The sequence below is a fragment of the Curcuma longa genome, chromosome 4 (genome assembly GCF_044706935.1).
Source record: "Curcuma longa cultivar G26 ecotype Majalengka, Jawa Barat chromosome 4, ITB_CL_G26_1.1, whole genome shotgun sequence".
Classification (NCBI taxonomy): domain Eukaryota; kingdom Viridiplantae; phylum Streptophyta; class Magnoliopsida; order Zingiberales; family Zingiberaceae; genus Curcuma; species Curcuma longa.
This window is the reverse complement of record NC_133864.1, coordinates 13,454,221-13,473,405: the sequence shown is the minus strand read 5'-3', so window position 1 is coordinate 13,473,405 and position 19,185 is coordinate 13,454,221. Positions and strand designations below refer to the sequence as shown.

Genomic DNA, 19,185 nt, shown 5'->3' with positions numbered 1-19,185 from the left:
CTATATTGATATGAGGCCTTTTGGATAAAATTCAAAAATAAAACCACGAGGGTATGAATCCAAAGTGAATAATATTATACAATTTTGAAGATATATATATATATTTCATCTGTTCTAACAGTGGTATCAGAGTAAGTTTATAGGATGACATGTGAAGGGCCCTAGTAAAGGGTCCGTTGGGACGATTAGGAGAGCTCCCAGTGGTTCTTTATTTGAGGGGTAGAGTTCAAAAATAAAATCATAAGGGCGCAGATCTAAAATGGACAATATCATATCGTTTTAAAGACATACATGGGTTTTATCTGTTCTAACAGTCTTATAACCCCTTATTGGTCTGAATCCCAACAGATCTGTCCCTTTAACGATCTCAATAGACCCCTTACTAAAAGCCCCCACCATATGGACCTGCTCTATAATAAATGAGAAGAGAAATTTAAAAATATTTAATTTTAATTTTATTATTATTTTAAAATATTAAATTTTAAATTAATTTATCTATTTAAATATTTCGACATTGCATCGTCACTCCTCACACAACGCGTGTTGTCACTGTTTAGTGTCCAACCGCTCGTATTTCACGATGTTGACGTCAACGTTGATCTTCGCCATAATTTTTTCAAGGACAAGACACAGAGATAGATAACTCTAATCTTCTATTTCTTCTTCTCTAAGAGCATGAACTTATCCGAAAAGCATATGCCGTCTATTTTAAAATATTCTGTATCTCAATTTTTATCCTCTACATACATTGTCATTTTAAAAAATGAGAATATTATTATAATTTTATATATTTAATTTTTATTTTTCTTCTTTTTCCCACAAACAAACAAAGAAAATATAAATATTATACTTTTTCTCAATTTTTTCTTCTTCTCTTCCCTTCTTTTTCCTTTTCCGTTAATACAATCTTTTCTCACCCAATTCAAACAAAGACAAAGATTAGTCTGAGACGGCACTACTCCAAGTTATAGCACGTGTAACTGTGTAAGTCGGATTTGAAGGTCGTTCAATTTAAATTACTTATATATATATATAAACAAAGAAGGGCGATTAAGTAAAAAAAACGCTGACAAACTTTATTGACCAGAGACGGCAGAATGAATCGATGCAACAATTAAAATTCTGATAATTATTATCGACGATACGTCATCAATGGCCGAGGACGACCAGCTCCTGATCGAACTCGAACCCATGCGAATCGGCCTCGTCGCCGCCGTCGTCGTCGTTCGCCGATGGCACGTTGTCGGCCGCTTCCTCTTCTTGATCGCCCGTCGCTGCGGGGTCGCTGCCGGCGGCGGCTGCTTCGGCGGCGGCGGCGTGCCTCGCCAGCAACGCGACGGTGAGGAGAGCCAGGAGAAGCATGCAAACGCGACGGGAAGCCATGGAGGTGGTTGCGAAGGTACACGCACGTAGAGGAGAAAGGAGGAGGAAGGGATTTAAATATACGGTGGAATTATAAATGTCGTATATCTATATATGTATATATATAGGCATTTTATTTCTATTTTTGGGTTGTTTAATATGAGCGGCTGGAAATTAAATTTGGAGATCACCGCACGTTCCCTCGATTTGACCGGTCTGCGTGTCCAAGGTTGACTTTCAAATTGAAAATTGTTTTTTAAAATTTTGATTTATTAAAATCTCCAATAGGAGTATTTGATGGGATATTTCTTTAAATATCCTCACATATCAAATATTCCCTATTGGAGGGTATATTTGGGAAGAGATTGGCAACAAATTTTGTCAGATGATTTCTACTTATTTTATTATAAAAAATAATATAATAATTAAAATTAAATAAAAATGAGATAGTAGGTTAGGATTAATTGTAGGTTAGGATAGTATCCATTTGTATTCGTTGTAGATTTTTTTTTATTATCTATTTATTTTAAAAAAATAATCAATCAACGATTTAATTGAATGCAAAAGTTTAATTATTTCTTGAGAACGTTGCCAACGTTCAATTTTTTTAAACATTGGGCAACGCTCAATTTTTTTACTATATATACATCATATTTTCATCAATCTTTCATCACAAAAAAATCATTGCATACCAAAAATTTAGAGAGCGATGGATACAAATTCTAATCATTATTTTATGGATTTGTTGGATTCTCCAAATGTCAACGAAAATTCAAGTAGAAAAAATTCTCGAGTTCATCCTAATCTCCTCAATCCTCAATTTCCATTTCCTCCACAACACCCATATAATTTAACATTTTTCATACCCACCACCATATTATCAAAAATTTCAAAGCTATCCAAAATTTTTAAATAGCGACCATCAAACTCCATTTTATACATATCCCCCAAAATATTGGCACAGTAGCCAATATTCTATGCAAGCTCCATCTCATGAAATTAATCTGCTTCAATCACTAGGGATTCATTTAAATGAATTGAGAAGGGCTAGTGTTGATGCAAGTGACAGTGATAAAGGGATAGAAACACTTCATACAGTCTCTTATTCACAATTTCCTTCATTCTCAACAGAAATAGGGCTTGATAATATTATTCTCAATCAAGCAACAGAGACGGGTAATGAATCGAATGGAGACCATAGCAAGCGAATAGTGTGGACAGTAGTAGATGATAAACTCCTTGCAGCAACCTACACAATTATGAGCGAAGATCCAGTAGTTGGTAATGGCTAGAAGAATGAGTCTTTTTAGAAACGAGTGGTGATATACTACAATACCAATCGAGAGAAGGGAGTTAAAAAGAGAATTGCGGATAAAGCAAAATCACATTGGGATGCAGTGAAAAAGATCGTGAATAGATATAATGGAATCTACAATAAATAGTACAATGATCAATCAAGCGGATGAAGTGACGAAGATTTGATGGTGCAGGCTTATGAAGAATACAAGAGTACGTTTAAATCTACTTTTCAATATGAACATGTGTAGAAGATTGTGAAAGATAATCCAATATACACTCCTTAATCTTCAGGGCAACGAGCTACAAAGAAAGCACGGACAACAGAATCATTAGGTGCACATACTGACTCTTCCAATCCTAATACAACTATTGATGTAGATGATAGAGAATTTCGATCTCGCCCGATGGGACAAAAGGCAGCAAAGAGGAAAGGCAAAGAAAGAATGAGTCTAATTGATGAATTGAGTCAGACTGTGCAACAATTAATAGCACATTTGAAAAAGTATAATAACAATAAGAAAGTAGACCAACACATCCAGTGCATCAACTCCTCGTAATGGACACACGAGGTATGACAAATGAACAACTTTAGAACCATCTAGCAATATGTGAGCAGTTGAAGAAAAAATTGAATATGTAGTAGCTTTGTTTGTTTTAATAACTTAATGTGGTTTGCCATATCTATGTTTTATTAACTTAATGTGGTTTGTAGTTAATATTTTCATGTTATGTGTTTTAGTATTTATGTAAACCACTTTTCGATTATTAATATTATATATAAATTAGTTGTTATAAACTAGTTGTTAAAAATTAACTGTTGTAAACTGATTGTTACAAATTAACTGTTATAAATTAGTTGTTACAAACTAACCGTTATAAATTAATCGTTGCAAATTAATCGTTACAAACTAACCGCTGCAAACTAGTTATTGCAAACTAGCTATTACAAGCTAGCCGTTACAAATTGGTATAAAAGTAAGAGATGAAGCATTCACAATTATCCACACCATATCTATTCTCCTCTTTCTCCCATTAAACTCTTCCTCCCACTAAACTCTTCATTTGTTCTAATATGTCTCAAGATCCTAACCTTCCTAACATGGAAAACATTCCTGAAGATACAACGAATCATTCAACATCAGATCTTGGGGAAGCGTTATTCATGATGGTGGTGCACAATCAACTTAGAATGGTTGAATTCGTGCAAAATTATTATGGGAGTACACAAAGAAGAAGGTCGATTAACAAAAAGCGTGTAATTAGACACACCCAACTTGTCAATGAATATTTATCTGCTGAGCCAGTGTACACTAATGACATGTTTCGATGACATGTTCCGACTATAGGTACATGATTATTTCTCTACAAAGAAATCATGTATATGTGCATTATTTTACACAATATGATTGTGGAAGACGAAGGTCATGCAATATCGAATTGGGATCGCAAAGAACAAGATACAATCACAGTGAATCAGGGTTCAATCACCGAATTTGTTGAATACAATCACAGTGTACACTAATGAAATGTTTCGATGACATGTTCCGACTATAGGTACATGATTATTTCTCTACAAAGAAATCATGTATATGTGCATTATTTTACACAATATGATTGTGGAAGACGAAGGTCATGCAATATCGAATTGGGATCGCGAAGAACAAGATACAATCACAGTGAATTAGGGTTCAACCATCGAATTTGTTGAATACATTCAAAGAAATTATGAGTTACGTGATATTCAGGTGCATCATCAATTTCGTCATGATTTGGTTGAACATGTTACCGTGATGAGTGAAGGACTAATTTATCATCTATAAAATAATTAGTTACTTTAATTTCAAATTTAGGAAACATTTGTATTTGTATGTTGTACTATTTTTTTAAAGCTTTATACATTCTATATTATATTATTTATAGTTAAATAAAATAATATTATTAAATTAATTTTATTTAATATTAAATAAAAAATTAGAACTTATAAGTAATTTTATTTAAATATAAATTAATAAAATGACATTGGGACCTATAAATATTTAGTTATTGAGATATTTAATTATGATATTTGAAAGTGATATATTTGATAGGTGGGACCCATAAATATTTAGTTTGTGGTATATTTCATTGTGAAAGTTGGGATATTTGAGAAAATAAATTTTTGATTGATGATGTGGATGTGAAGACAACAAATATTTGGATGAAATATTCGATAGCATTGTGGATGTTTAGGAAATATTTTTATCACCTAACTAAATATCCTACAAATTAAATATTTATAGGTCCCACCTATTAAATATCTCACTTCTAAATTTTATAATTAAATATTTCATCAACAAAATATTTATGGGTTCAATATCAATTTATTAATTTATATTTAAATAAAATTACTTATAATTTTTAAATAAAATATTAATATTAAATAAAAAATAATTTAATATTGATATTTTATTTAAATAATATAATATACGAATATAGATATTTCATAAATTCTAAAATTGAAACGTTAAAAGCCAACGTTTGAAAACTTAAAAAAAAATAAAATCTAATAGATAAAAATTACTGGACTTATATTGTTTTATTTTTTTAATTTTTCATTATTAAAAAAAAATTAAAAATCACCGAGTACAAATTTGTATCCGGTGATTTTTAATTATCGTTGAAATATCCCTCCGCAATGATGGATATTTGTCTATAGAGATATTTTTCTAAATCATTAGGATAACTAGGATGAAGTTTTAGAATTATACAAATTTTCCTTAAGATCCTTAGTACGGATATCTTTATTTATTCAATATGATAAAATTTTGTCTTAAAAAAATAAGAAATAAATTAATTTTGTAAAGGTAAAGTATTTTAGATAAATAAAAAAAGGCCAGATAAATATAAATAGTATATTAAATAGAATTTAAAATCCTAATGTCTAATGGAAGCTATTACGCAATAAATTGGTACTATTATTCATTCACCTATATTATCATTAGAGATTTAAAAGTGGAAATATATAAATGAAAAATAAAATAAATTAATTTTAAGTGAAAATTATGCGATAATAATAATAATTTGAAAAATAAATTTAGTGTTATTTCGTGTTCTGTTCGTTTGGCGTGATTCTGTAAATACCAATAATTTAGGGAACGAAGCGAAAATATCTCTTCCTAAACTAAAAAACCGAGATGAGAGGGTTTAAGGGGCTTCGGTACGCCTGAAGGCGGCGCCGCCTCTTGTTTTTCCTACTGCCCGACGCTCCGCTTCCACAGCGCCGCCCATCAGCCCTTGCTTATGCTCCTCTTTCGTTTGCTGATCAGCTCCTCTTCTCGCTCGGTATCGAACCCTCAGATTTGGACAGCTTCTGCGGACCCCTAAAATTTTGAGAGATCACGATTCCAATTCGTCGCCGCACAGCAGAGGTATGTGGCGTAACATTACAAGAACGGGACTTCGCTCCTCTCGAGACCTCAGATTCTTTGGTAGCCGGTTGGACACGCTCCCTTTTGTCTCGGGCTTTCTCGGTTCCTCTCCAAATTCAATGCTTTGTGATAAAAGTAAGTTCTTTAACCCGCCGCTTGCTGCTCGGTTCTTGGACGCCCAGTTCCGACGGAATGGAGAGGCTTTTCCGGATCTATTGCGGATGAATTCGTCAATTTTGGGGACATATGGGCTTATTTCGAATTCTAGGAGCTTCGCCAGCGTCGCGGAAGCTGTATCTTCCATTGATTTGGGCGAGGCGGAGACTGCCTCTTCTACTGATGCTGATGAAGATGTCTCTACAAGTGAGGAGGTGCAGTGCTGTTTTGAGTTGAAGAATAGTGACATTAGCCGAGGTAAGGGCAAGGAAGGCGGGGTTGGTTCTGAGATTAAACTGAACCAGCAGTTTCAGTACGCGCCAAAGAAGATAGCAGGAATGGGTGAAGGCAAACACGCAGCTCTGCGTCGGAGACAAATAAAGATAGAGACTGAAGCTTGGGAACAGGCGGCAAAAGAGTATCAGGAACTCTTGACGGATATGTGCGACAAAAAGCTTGCCCCGAATTTGCCATACGTTAAGTCCTTGTTCTTGGGCTGGTTTGAGCCATTCAGAGATCAGATAGCTTCAGAGCAGGAGAAGTGTAAGGATATCAAATCTAAGCTACCACATGCTCTATTCTTCAATCAACTTCCTGCAGACATGATGGCAGTCATCACCATGCACAAGCTTATGAGTCTTCTAATGGTTAGCAGCGGAGGTGGGAGTGTTCCCCTAGTTCAGGCTGCATGCAATGTTGGTGAGGCCATTGAGCAGGAGGTGCTAATATCTTCTTAAGATCTATTTTCAAATTTCTATTTTTTTGTGCCCATGGACTATCATCTGCATTTGTGATTCTTATGCTAAATTAATCTCAGAAATTAGATATTTCCATTTTATTTATTTTTTTGTCCATGGACTTTCTGCTGTATTTACAGTTCTTATGCTAAATTACTCTCAGGAAGTATATAACCAAATTACAAAATTCCACTTTACTCTTCTATAAAGGTTGGGTTGGGGTGATACAAGCTTAATAGGCTTCACTCTAGTAGCAATTGCAGTTGTTATTCCTTCTGGAAAATCCTTTTCTGTCCAATTGGTTTTAATACATATTGGGCATCTTATTTAGTAGCAGGAAAATCATTAGAAAATCTTATAAATATAAGGACACGGATTATCAGTATCACTGAGGGGGAGTGCTAGGAATTGTGCTTCTTATTAAGGTGCAGTCTTTTTTGTATGAAGGTTTGTGTATGCATTCTTGTAAGTTGGGGAATGTAGATATACTATATATCATATAGAATACATTATAGTCATATGAATTTAGACAAATTCAAATTGAAAGTGTATTTCAAAATGAGTAGTTAATTAAACACCCTGGAGTGTTCGATCATTAAAACTTTTCTGTCTCTAGAAGTTTACAGCTTCTACATAGCTCATTTCTGGGTGTCCTGTTTTGTATGTTCAAAATCTGATCATAAGATCATATTTGACTATTTCAAAAATGTCTAACACAAACTTACATTTGATCCTATAAAGGTTGAACTTGCAAGCATTATCACTTTTTGACACAGTAATTTTCTATTTTATTTTATTCAAAGAAAATGATTTCATTTACTTGTCGACTATTAATTAAGCTTAGAAGAACTCAGACCAAAAAGGTGGATTCACCCATGATGGGGCATTGTTATAGTGGATTTGTGTGGGATAAGCAGCCAACTGTCTTTGCTTTTCTTTCTTTAAGGAAATGTTAGTTTTTGGTTCTCATAAATTAGACAGGAGCTTGTATCAGCTAAAAGTTTGATTTGAGATCTTACAAGTTGTTTTATAACCACCATAAGGATCTTAGCAAGCAATTCAAATTGATCTTATGTGGAATGTTGTTGATACCCTTCTCTTTAGCAAACTTGAATAAAAAGTGCATCCATTCAAAAAATGCATAGGTCTTAATGGTATCAGAGAATGAAATACCTCCTTCCCTATTATCTTAGCAAACTTGTACTAGAGGAAAGTTTATCAAGACCAAGTACACAAATCTTCCAGTTTATCGCTGAATGAGAATTGTACCCCATTCCCATCAGCTTGTTCATTGGTCCCTTGTGTATCCAATTGAAGCTGCAGATGTTTTCAGTACTATTGACCACAGAAAATTCATTATGAAGTTCAGTGGTTTAGACCTTCAATCATACTGGGATTATTGATGCTGCTTCAAATTGTAAATTTTCCGCCCTCTTAATGGGTTGATATTGCAGTTCTCAGAGTTTTTTGCCTTGTACTTTCTATATTTCTTCATTTTTATTAAGTATTATAATATTAGTTTTGGCATTTGATAAGCTTTATGTTTCTACTTACCATTGAATTGTCTACTTGAGATATGATGTGTAATGCTACTATAACAACTTTTAGTTTCATTGGTTAATATGTAATTGATTGTGCATGTTAAGTTGTACTGGCCTAATTTGTGAACACTTCTGGATGGATCAGGTTAGAATTCACAGGTTTTTAGAGAAGATGAGAAAAAAGGATGACAAGGACAAGACAACTGAAGAAGCGGAAGGTGATGACACCATGTCAAAGGATCCAGAGTTTTTGTGGAAGAAGGTAAAGAATTTGTTGAAGCAGCAGAAGCCTTATCAAGTAAGGAGGATCCTCAAGTACCAAGATAACTGGAAGCCTTGGGGTCAAATAGCCCAGGCCCAGGTATAACTTTTTTTATTTGGAAATTTTATATTGCATTTATCTGTATAATTTTAGCTTCATTTTACGACCTTTTTTTTTGGTTAGGTTGGGAGCCGTTTGATTGAACTATTAACAGAGACAGCTTATGTACAACCTCCTGCTAGCCAGTCAGCAGACAATCCTCTAGATATTCGACCTGCATTCAGACACACCCATAAAGCTATTATAAAAGAAGAAACGTAAAACTCTTGATATTCATTCTCCTTTTAAATTGGTTGAAAACCATTTATTTTCCCACAAACTGATATTAGTTCTTCATCTACAGGAAGCTCAGGCGAGTTTATGGGGTTATCGTATGTGATCCAATAGTTCGTCAAGGATTAGACAAGACAGTTAGTTTGATTATTCACTCATCTCTCTTTCGTGATATTTACTCTTATGACGTTTCTTACAAATGCTCATTTGCTCTAAAACAAATTCTGTTTAACAGCCAAGACACATGGTCATGCCTTACGTACCTATGTTGGTGCCTCCAGTAAATTGGACAGGGTATGTGCTTCCTGGTCAGACAGTTACTGGCAATGCTTGAGTAAACTCTCTTAATGTTACTAATCATTTTGTCCTTATCCATCTAATAACAATACTGTGAAAAAAAAAATTCCTAATGGCTTTATTTTGGGTTTTTAGGTATGACAAAGGAGGACATTTATTTCTATCATCTTATATAATGAGAACACATGGTGCAAGACAACAAAGGGAGGCAATTAAAAGGGCTCCAAGACAGCAGATGCAAGCTGTTTTTGAGGTTTTATATCATGAAAACTTATTAAACTTGAACATTGCTCATGCAGCCATAAACTCAAGAATTTTTTCAATACATTGCACATGCAACCGTAAACTCAAGAATTTCTTCAATAATATATATATTTTTCATGTAATTCTATGGTGCCAATTGAGTTGGTAAAGGCCTTTGTCTATTGATGCTTAATGTCGGATCAAATACCACATCATCTTATATCTTCATGAAAAATTATTTTTCTATTAACATTATTGTTTACTTGGAACTCAACCTAATTCTTTTGGTTTCTCTAATTATTGATATATGCATCTGGAATTGCAAAGTTTCAATTATATGAGAATCTAGACATAAAGTGGAGGCTTGAGAAAAATTCTAAAAGGAGAAAAATCCACATCATAATAACTGCTGCATCCACTTTCTCTTCCATGGATAATTATCAAAAATTTTAAAAATCATTTTAGCTGAAATTAAATAAACTATTTGTTCAACTTTTTTTTATTATAAATGAATAAAAATAATTAATTTATTTGGACATTATTATCTGCTTATAAACTATAAAATGACAATAAATTTTCAACTTTTTAATTTTAATATTTTAAAAATATAAAGAAGAAAAATCCACAACATGATAACTGCTGCATCCACATCTTAATTTCTATGCAATATAAGAACTACGGATAAATTTATTTAAAAATCTTTATTTAATTATTCTTGCATTGTGTGAGTCGAAATCTAGTTTAGTCTGAATATTGAAAGTGGTTAGTCCTTTTCGTTTTAACCTTGTGGATTCAGTCATCTTTGATCCTTTGCCATTTTGAAGTGCTTTATATCTGTTGAAGTACCATGCCTGACTTTCACGTATGGAAATGCATTATTGGAACATGCTTGAGCTTCTCAAGATACTTGCAACATTTTGTTAATGTTCTGTATTGGTGCTAGCAACAGCCTGCTTAGTGACATTTTTGCTTATCTGCACTACATCTTCCATCTACTAAAGCAATTTTGGGATGGTTATTTTCTGTTGTCCAGGATAAGTTATTCTTTGAATTATCAGAGAACTAATCACACATATTTCAGGCTCTGGACACACTTGGTAATACCAAATGGCGGATAAACAAAAGGGTACTTAGTATTGTAGAAAGAATATGGTCTAGTGGAGGACGTATTGCTGACTTGGTTGACCGTGAAGATGTGAGTTTCTATTTACTCTTCATATTATCTTTGATATGCAAACTTTAGTTCTAAAGCATGAAGTTCTTTTCACTTATGACAATGTTACTTGTTTGAGTCTCATTTTTGATAATTTACTTCAGATCCCTCTTCCTGAAAAACCTGATACAGAAGATGAGACTGAACTTCGGAAGTGGAAATGGAAACTCAGATCTACTAGGAAGGAAAATAATGAAAGACACTCTCGACGCTGTGACGTCGAACTTAAGCTCACTGTAGGAAGATATCTGTTGTATTATTGTCATACTTCCATACATTCCTCTTTACCTAAATATGAGTTCACTTCATTCTTGAAATCAGGTAGCTAGAAAGATGAAAGATGAGGAGGGATTCTACTATCCACACAACTTGGACTTTAGAGGGCGTGCTTATCCAATGCACCCCCACCTAAACCATCTTGGTTCTGATTTATGCCGAGGAATTTTAGAGTTTGCAGAAGGAAGACCACTTGGAAAATCTGGGTTACGCTGGTTAAAGATTCATTTAGCAAATTTATATGGTGGTGGAGTGGACAAGTTGTCTTATGATGACCGATTAGCATTTACAGAAAGTCATCTGGAGGATATATTTGACTCTGCAGATAGACCACTTGAGGGTCAGCGTTGGTGGTTAGGTGCTGAAGGCCCATTGCAATGCCTAGCAGTTTGTATTAATCTTGCTGAGGCATTAAGAAGCTCTTCTCCCGAAACTACAATTTCACACATATCCGTACATCAGGTGCATGAGAATTCTAGATTCATTTTCTTTGCTTAAATGAGACAATTATTTGCCTTTAATTTGTCTCAGTCTCTAACATGCTTGTTTTGTATTAGTTCTTACATTTCAATTATCCTCATGAATTAGGATTCTATAATCAGTAGGATGAACAAACCTATGGGAACTTAAGGAATGTTGGACGGGAATAAAATGAAAGAAAATTAAAGAGAATAAAAATATATAAAGCATAAAACATAAAAAAAAGATGAATTGGGGGGAAGAGGGGTATGGATACCTAAAGTATGAAAGGAATTGATTTCCTGCCCCAACCATTCTTGTTAACCCTGATATCACAAGGAAAAAGATGATTTAATATGGATTTGCGAATTTCGCGGCCAACATTGTCTGATGGACAGTTACTTGGTGTCAAACAGACTACAATTGGTAGACCACTCACCACTATATATTTAGATCTTTTAACAAAGCATGATTTGTATGGAGTAAATGCAAAGATAATGCTCTGGTTTTTCATACAAACTTTGCCTTTCCTCGAGTGAACCATAGAGTCAAATGCTGAGATACTTTTGATTTACTTTTAAAGGGCAGAGATTTAAATAGTTTGGTGGAACCAATTGATAGTAACATTTTGAGTTCATAGAACAAAACCCAGTGACTGAGTAACATATTTTGGAATTAGTTACGACTATTTGGAGGGGGGGGGGGGGGGGGGGGGGGGGGGGAAATAAGGCAAATAAACCCTCCGATGTTAATAGTTGTGTGCTGATATTTTGTTTGTGGAAAAAGACTTATTTGTGCATGGAAATTGAGAATGTCTTAGAGTTTTATAATGTGTTTTTCTTTTTTTGGACAATTTTGTTATTCCATCTAACTATGCTATTGGTAATCCTGTGAATAATCTCCGTGGCTTTAACTTTATTTTGTTACTAAAAGTGGGTATTCTGTACAATGAGAAAAATAGTGACTGAAAGAATTTTTTTTTCAGGATGGATCATGTAATGGACTTCAACACTATGCCGCTTTAGGAAGAGATAAGGTAGACCCTCAATTTATCAATTACAATTCTATTCCTGTAATGGATTTGTGATCAAACTTTTTTTTTTATCAAGGCATAAGCAAAATGCTAGAATAGAACATATCTTTTGATAATTTTTTATATATTTCTGAAGAATTTTGCCGAGAGAAAGAATTTGAAGAATTCTGTGGAGAGAAAGAGAAAAAACTGGAATGAAGAATTTCTCAAATTGTTGATATTAAATTTATACATGAGGATCATTATTTATTTATACACTTCTTCCCTACATATTTATGGAATAAAATAAAATAAAATCTATCCATATTTACAAAGGGAGTTTGTTGGTGTATATATCTATACATGTCATTTTTTTACCTACCCTTCTCAAGTTTAAAATATTATTTTAATGTTGATTGCGTAGGACTCCCCCAGGCTCCCACCTAATGTCTGAGCCCCTTGCAATGGGTCAAACAACCTACCACTTGAAACTGTCTTCTTTTAGTATCTTGGCTAGAAATGTGTTACATTCCACTATAAAGTAGATGGAATGGCTTATTTTTTGTCAAATAAGGGTGAAAAGGTATGAATCAGTTGAAAATTTGTTAAATTCCGTTAATTTTGAATCATTCAGCCTATCTGCTCTCATAGGGTTGGGCACAATTCGATCTTCTGGTTGGTTGGGAAATTTGAAAGGAATTCTAAATATTTTGGTTCCAATATTCCAAATTAAATCATGCCGAAACTATTCCAAAAGATTTGGAACCAGAATGAGTCTTTGATTTTGTTTAGGCTCACTTTGACTTATACTGAAACGCTAAGAACTGGATATATATCAAGGAAAATCAAATAAACACTTCCCTTAGATACAAAGTTCTTCTGCTTATAACAATGGTACTCAATCAAAATACAAGTTAATAATAAGAGATGCATATATATCAACAAAAAAAAGATAATCAAAATTGTGTCACATATTCACCAATACCACAATATAATTGAGACTTAGGTTTATGCCCATCCAATTCCGATGCTAATATTGGTTTTGCCAAACCTTGTTAGCAACTCTTGTCATTGATATGCCACCTGTGTCTATCTTGGTGATGATTGTCTATGCTGTCTGATTCTTTTCTTTTTATATAATGTAGCATTATTTTTTTCTTCTATAAATTAACTCAAGTTTAAGTTTAATTTAGTTGGGGGCTATTGCGGTAAACTTAGTTGACGGAGACAAGCCTGCAGATGTTTACTCAGGGATTGCTGCTAGGTACATTATTATGCTTCAATAGCTTGTTTTATTGTGTTTGATTCATTTATCTTGTCTCTTTGTACTAGGGTTATTCTAATAAGATAAGCAACATTTGGTTTCGTGAGTTCTTTCATCAACCCTCCATGGATATCTGTATTTAACTAAAAACTGATATTTTATAAATGCTATATGTTCATAAGAAATTAATAGACCACTTTATTTCCTTAATCATCATGAATCATACAACTGCATCGTGACATTTTCTTGCTGCTATGTTTACAATCATGTCAAGTCATTGATCTCCATTGTTCATTGCTTCATTATTTTCTTCAGGGTTGATTCTTTTGGCGACTGAGTTGATTTTAGGAGTGTTGCTTTTTAACTTATCCCTGATGTTGATATTTCTTTTGTTCTTTAAAATTTATTCAATAACGTGTTATCAATTTGATATCGATAATTGAGGCTTGGGCAATATTAGGTTTGATTGATAAATATTATCTGGGCAAGTCTGAGTATTTAGAAGCCAAGCAATTTATGGTTAGTTTACATGGATGGAAGGTATGAGGGGGGATGAGGGAAAGTGGTATTGAAGATGTACATAATGATGAAGCTCCATATGTAATTTTGTGAGGCTCTTTCTCCTCCTGACTTCCCATACAAGCAAACATAGCCTTAAACATTTGCCTTCTATGTTCTATCTCTGATGATACTCTATATGAAGCGTCTCTATGGTACTTAATGATGTATAATCTGCAGATGTTCTGTGGTACCTGTTAGGTACTCAATGCTGTATAATCTGCAGATGTTCTGTGGTACCTGTTAGAATGTCCTATTAACATTTTGTAATGACCATTATGAGGAGGTAGCTCAATGAAGTTTCATACTGTTTTGTTATCAAATTGGCTCTAATGACCTTGCAAATCTTTAAGTTCAAAAACCATATGTTTTATCATCACCTCACTACTCAATAAGATGCCCAGAACTCAGACCAATGGAACTGAAACAATTGTGATCGTTCAGTCAAACAACAATGTTCTATCTAGTGGTTAGATCTAAGGATCAGAATTTGGTAATGGAGTTGTTGTGTAGAATGGAACATTCTCACAACTCAAATGGCATCTGACCAATGGGATGGAATCCACTTGTTGTCATGACAATTCCATTGCTATCCTCATGTTGATCCGGGTGACAATGTATCATAGGGTGCATTTACATGATGCAATCTAAAGCTAATTACTGGTATTGAGCATATGAAAGCAAGTGGAACACAATCAAGTACATTTATTCAATCTAAAGGGTTTTCAGGTAAATACTGAGAAGATTAAAACAGAAATAAAGCAACCAACCAACTACTAAGAGAAACACTTAAATAATTAAAACAGAGATAAAACAAACAACAAATCCTCAACGAGCAGTGATAAATTTCAAAAAAAATGGAGTTCAGCTGTGGAGCATGTCTAGTAGCAACCTAACATCTTGACACCCTAAATACTCATTTTGTGTAAATTTGAAGACTAGATAACAAGGATATTACCTAGGGAAATAGCTAGTAGGAATGCTATAGAATGTCATTGCATAATAGCAATAAAGTGAGCATTGAGAAATCATATAGAAATTTTCAGCATAGGTGGCAAATCAAGCAAGGAGATAGATTCATATAACTGACCCCAAATGGTTGGTACAGACTTGATGGTGGTGGTTGTAAACTGGTAATACATTGTTGATTAATATTGATTGATATGGGTTTTCCATTAGATGATTGACATGCATATATTTCCATGTGGAAACATGGAAATATGAATTGGATGTTGATCATTATACTTTACTGGCTATATGCTAGTCTATTTTTATCATATAAAGATTTATTTAATATTGTTTAATACTGAGCTCATATGCACCACTATCCTGCCTAATTGATATGCAGAGGGTTGACTCATACTGCAAGCATTCTGAGTAAGGATGATACTTCTCTGTTGATATTCATGATTATCCCCACCTGTGTTGAAATGCTTTAAGCACGTATTCAGCCACCATATTTTTCTACTTTTCTGTTTTTTCTTAAGTGGTTCTGTTAGTTGGATAACATAAGCACACTTTCCTAAGGGAAAATTTATGCTGTATCCGCAACTTCATCTATTTTCTTCTGACCCATGTGCACTGTACACAGAAAGGGTTGACTGCGGCAGCAAAATCTATGCAGTTCTAGAATTTAGGAATTGTTTTGATCTTTGAGCTGAATTAGTTAGTAGGATGACTCATATTTTAAACTTATTTTGATTTATCTCCAATTCCTTTGCATCTCTGAAAGCTACTAATTAATTACAAATTCCACAAGCTGCTGTTGCTTTGACTGGAAAATCTTCAAGGATATTATCTAATTGAAATTGTTTTGGTTAGCTTTTTGGAATGATGAAAGAGATCATTTATATAATGCAGGGTTCGTGAAATCATGCAAAGAGATGCACAACAAGATCCTGCTGAAAACCCAGATGCTTTAAGGGCAAAACTATTAGTTGCTCAGGTTTGTGCATTACCAGGGCTACATCGTACTAATACTTAGCTGGTTCTAGTTTGAATTTTGCAGTAAGAACACCTTTGGCTGTTCACATATAGACTGTTGATTCTAATTTGGATTGATATTTCTTTCTAATACTGTGGCTGTCATGTTTGCAAGTCCATGTGGAAATGGGGGCTTACTTGTTAACCATGCATTAAATTTTGATTGCTGCTTCGTAATTGCTTTTTCTTTGTTTTTTTATTAAGGTGGACAGGAAATTAGTGAAGCAAACTGTCATGACGTCTGTTTATGGTGTAACTTATGTTGGGGCTCGAGAGCAAATTAAAAAAAGATTGAAGGACCGCGGTGTTATTGCTGATGACGGTGAGCTATATATTGCTTCTTGTTATGCTGCCAAAGTAAGAAGTATTCCTTTTCTCAGTTTTTTCTTTCCATTATATGCTTTAGGTTTAGTTGAATGTTTTTTGTTTATCTGAGAGTCTATTATCATTTGTACAGACAACGTTGACTGCGTTAGGGGAGATCTTTGAAGCAGCGCGTAAAATTATGAGCTGGCTTGGTGACTGTGCAAAGGTTTGTAATCAGTTAATTAATCATGGACGCTGCAAAGATTGCAAGATAAAATTAAAAATCTTAGTAACTGATTAAGACCTCTTTCTGGAAAGAAATGTTGAAAATGCTGTAAAATCATGAAGTGTGGTAGTGACATTAGTTATCCACATTGCTTATGCTAGTAATCCAGTTCACCATTATAATATCTATTAAAATTCAAAAATATATTGAGACAGAAATAAATTTCACATATTCAATTGAATTTACATAGCAATTTGCATTTTCTGAATGAATTTCATCAGAATATTGTGTTTCCTTGAACGCTGAAATTTCCTATAAGTTGATATAATATTAGGTGTTAGCTTCTGATAATTAACACTGATGATTATTCACATGCTTTCTCCTATTTAGAACATCCACTTGAGTTCACTATATCCTTAACTGCTAAAACGTAGGTAATGAACTGAGTTATCTCGTCCTACAGATTATTGCTTCAGAAAACCATACAGTGAGGTGGACTACTCCTCTTGGACTTCCTGTGGTTCAGCCATATCGTGCATTAGGACAGTATTGTGTAAGTCATACTTGAAGCCATCGATCCAAGATTCCACTTTGTTATTCTTTGTTGGGCATTTACTAATCTTCCATATATATGAACAATGTCCTGCAGGTTAAAACATCTCTTCAGACATTGACCTTGAAAGTGGAAACTGACAAGGTCTGCTTCTATAGTTCTATTCCTTTCACCTTTTTCTTTTGCATGTAGCTGAAGTCTTTGCATAATCTTCTTCTTGGACCTGTTGCTCTTATAGGTCATGGTGAAACGGCAAAAAACAGCATTTCCCCCCAACTTTGTTCACTCTCTTGATGGTTCTCACATGATGATGACTGCAGTTGCCTGCAGAAGAGCAGGATTAAATTTTGCAGGTGCATTCTTTTGTTATGGATGATAACTTTACATAATTAAATAAACAGTAATTTCTACTGCAGCATGAAGTTACATTCATCCTTTTCATTATGTTGTAGGAGTCCATGATTCGTACTGGACACACGCATGCGATGTCGACCAGATGAATGTAATTCTTCGCAAAAAGTTTGTGGAACTCTACGAGAAGCCGATATTGGAAAATGTAATACCTATCTCTATATGCCTTTAGCACTGTCAAGCATCAGACACTTGAATGACCAAGTGTTTGAAACTTCAAACTTACTCATTTTTTTGCTCGCTTTGTTGGTTTCTTTTCATTAATGCCCATTGCTGAATCCTCTTCCTTTCACTTCAAACTGTTGACATGCCCGATGGTGATTCTTTGCAGTTACTGGCAAGCTTTCAGCAATCCTTCCCGACATTAGTTTTCCCACCATTGCCGGAGCGGGGTGATTTCAACCTGAGAGATGTTCTGGATTCTACTTTTTTCTTCAACTAATGTGGTGGCTCCTTTCCGACTCTCCACCTTATTGTCGGCTGCATACGAACATACCTTCATCTCCGGGCGAGCAGGTCCATCTCTTTGGTGGTGCATCATCACAACGGCATTGCTTCTTTGTGCAACTGAATCCATTATAGAAACTCAGGCAAGGTCTAAGTTTGATGAGGAGGAATGTTAGTCCCTGTCTATTTACTAGGAAAATCGCCATCGTCCAACTGATAGATTTATGTGAGCAAAATAAGCAGCAGATACGCCAGGTTGATCATGAACAGCATGAATTTCCTTGTCATACACCGAGCTAAAGCTTGAGAATGAGCACGCCAGTTCAAGCGATGAAGAAACGCCTCACAATAAATGGCCGGATTATTGGAAATCACATAGATGATCTCCAAAAACTTATAGGGAAGTTTTATTTTCTGAGGGTAATGTGAAATAAGATTTTACCTTTTCTTATATTTATAGAAAAGGCTTGTTAGATATATATATGTCACATAGATATATATATTTTTTCCTTTCTGAGGGAAGTTTGAATATGTCGTTAATGTTCATTAATATAAATTGTAGCCTTCGGAATTATGGTGCAGTAGTTAGATTTTCTAATGAATAATTAGGTATTTGAGATTTGAGTCTTAATTATGGTGCATCGTAAGAGATTTTACTTCCAATGAGAAGTTAAGAACATTGGTTGTAGGGGTATAATTGAACCGAATCGAGTTGAACAGTAAGAGGTTTGAGTTCAAGTTTGGTTCATTTTCTCTAGTTCAATTTGAGTTCGATTTGAATTTTAATTTTTAAGTTCGCAGCTTGACTCATAATGAAATTGAATAATTTGCAAATGGTTG

At 34.2% G+C, this 19,185-nt stretch overlaps 1 protein-coding gene across 1 annotated transcript; it reads left to right on the top strand.

Moving 5' to 3' along the window:
- The first annotated feature begins 5,890 nt into the window (after window positions 1–5,890).
- On the top strand, window positions 5,891–18,874 carry LOC141826865 (DNA-directed RNA polymerase 2, chloroplastic/mitochondrial-like). Its single transcript, XM_074714180.1, has 19 exons — window positions 5,891–6,943; window positions 8,648–8,863; window positions 8,948–9,081; window positions 9,168–9,234; window positions 9,333–9,391; window positions 9,530–9,647; window positions 10,719–10,832; window positions 10,955–11,086; window positions 11,172–11,588; window positions 12,571–12,621; window positions 13,791–13,861; window positions 16,280–16,364; window positions 16,607–16,759; window positions 16,860–16,934; window positions 17,398–17,487; window positions 17,584–17,631; window positions 17,726–17,840; window positions 17,940–18,043; window positions 18,230–18,874. The coding sequence occupies exons 1-19, from the start codon at window positions 6,071–6,073 to the stop codon at window positions 18,338–18,340; spliced, it is 3,033 nt and encodes a 1,010-aa protein (XP_074570281.1). The 5' UTR covers window positions 5,891–6,070; the 3' UTR covers window positions 18,341–18,874.
- The last annotated feature ends 311 nt before the right edge of the window (window positions 18,875–19,185 follow it).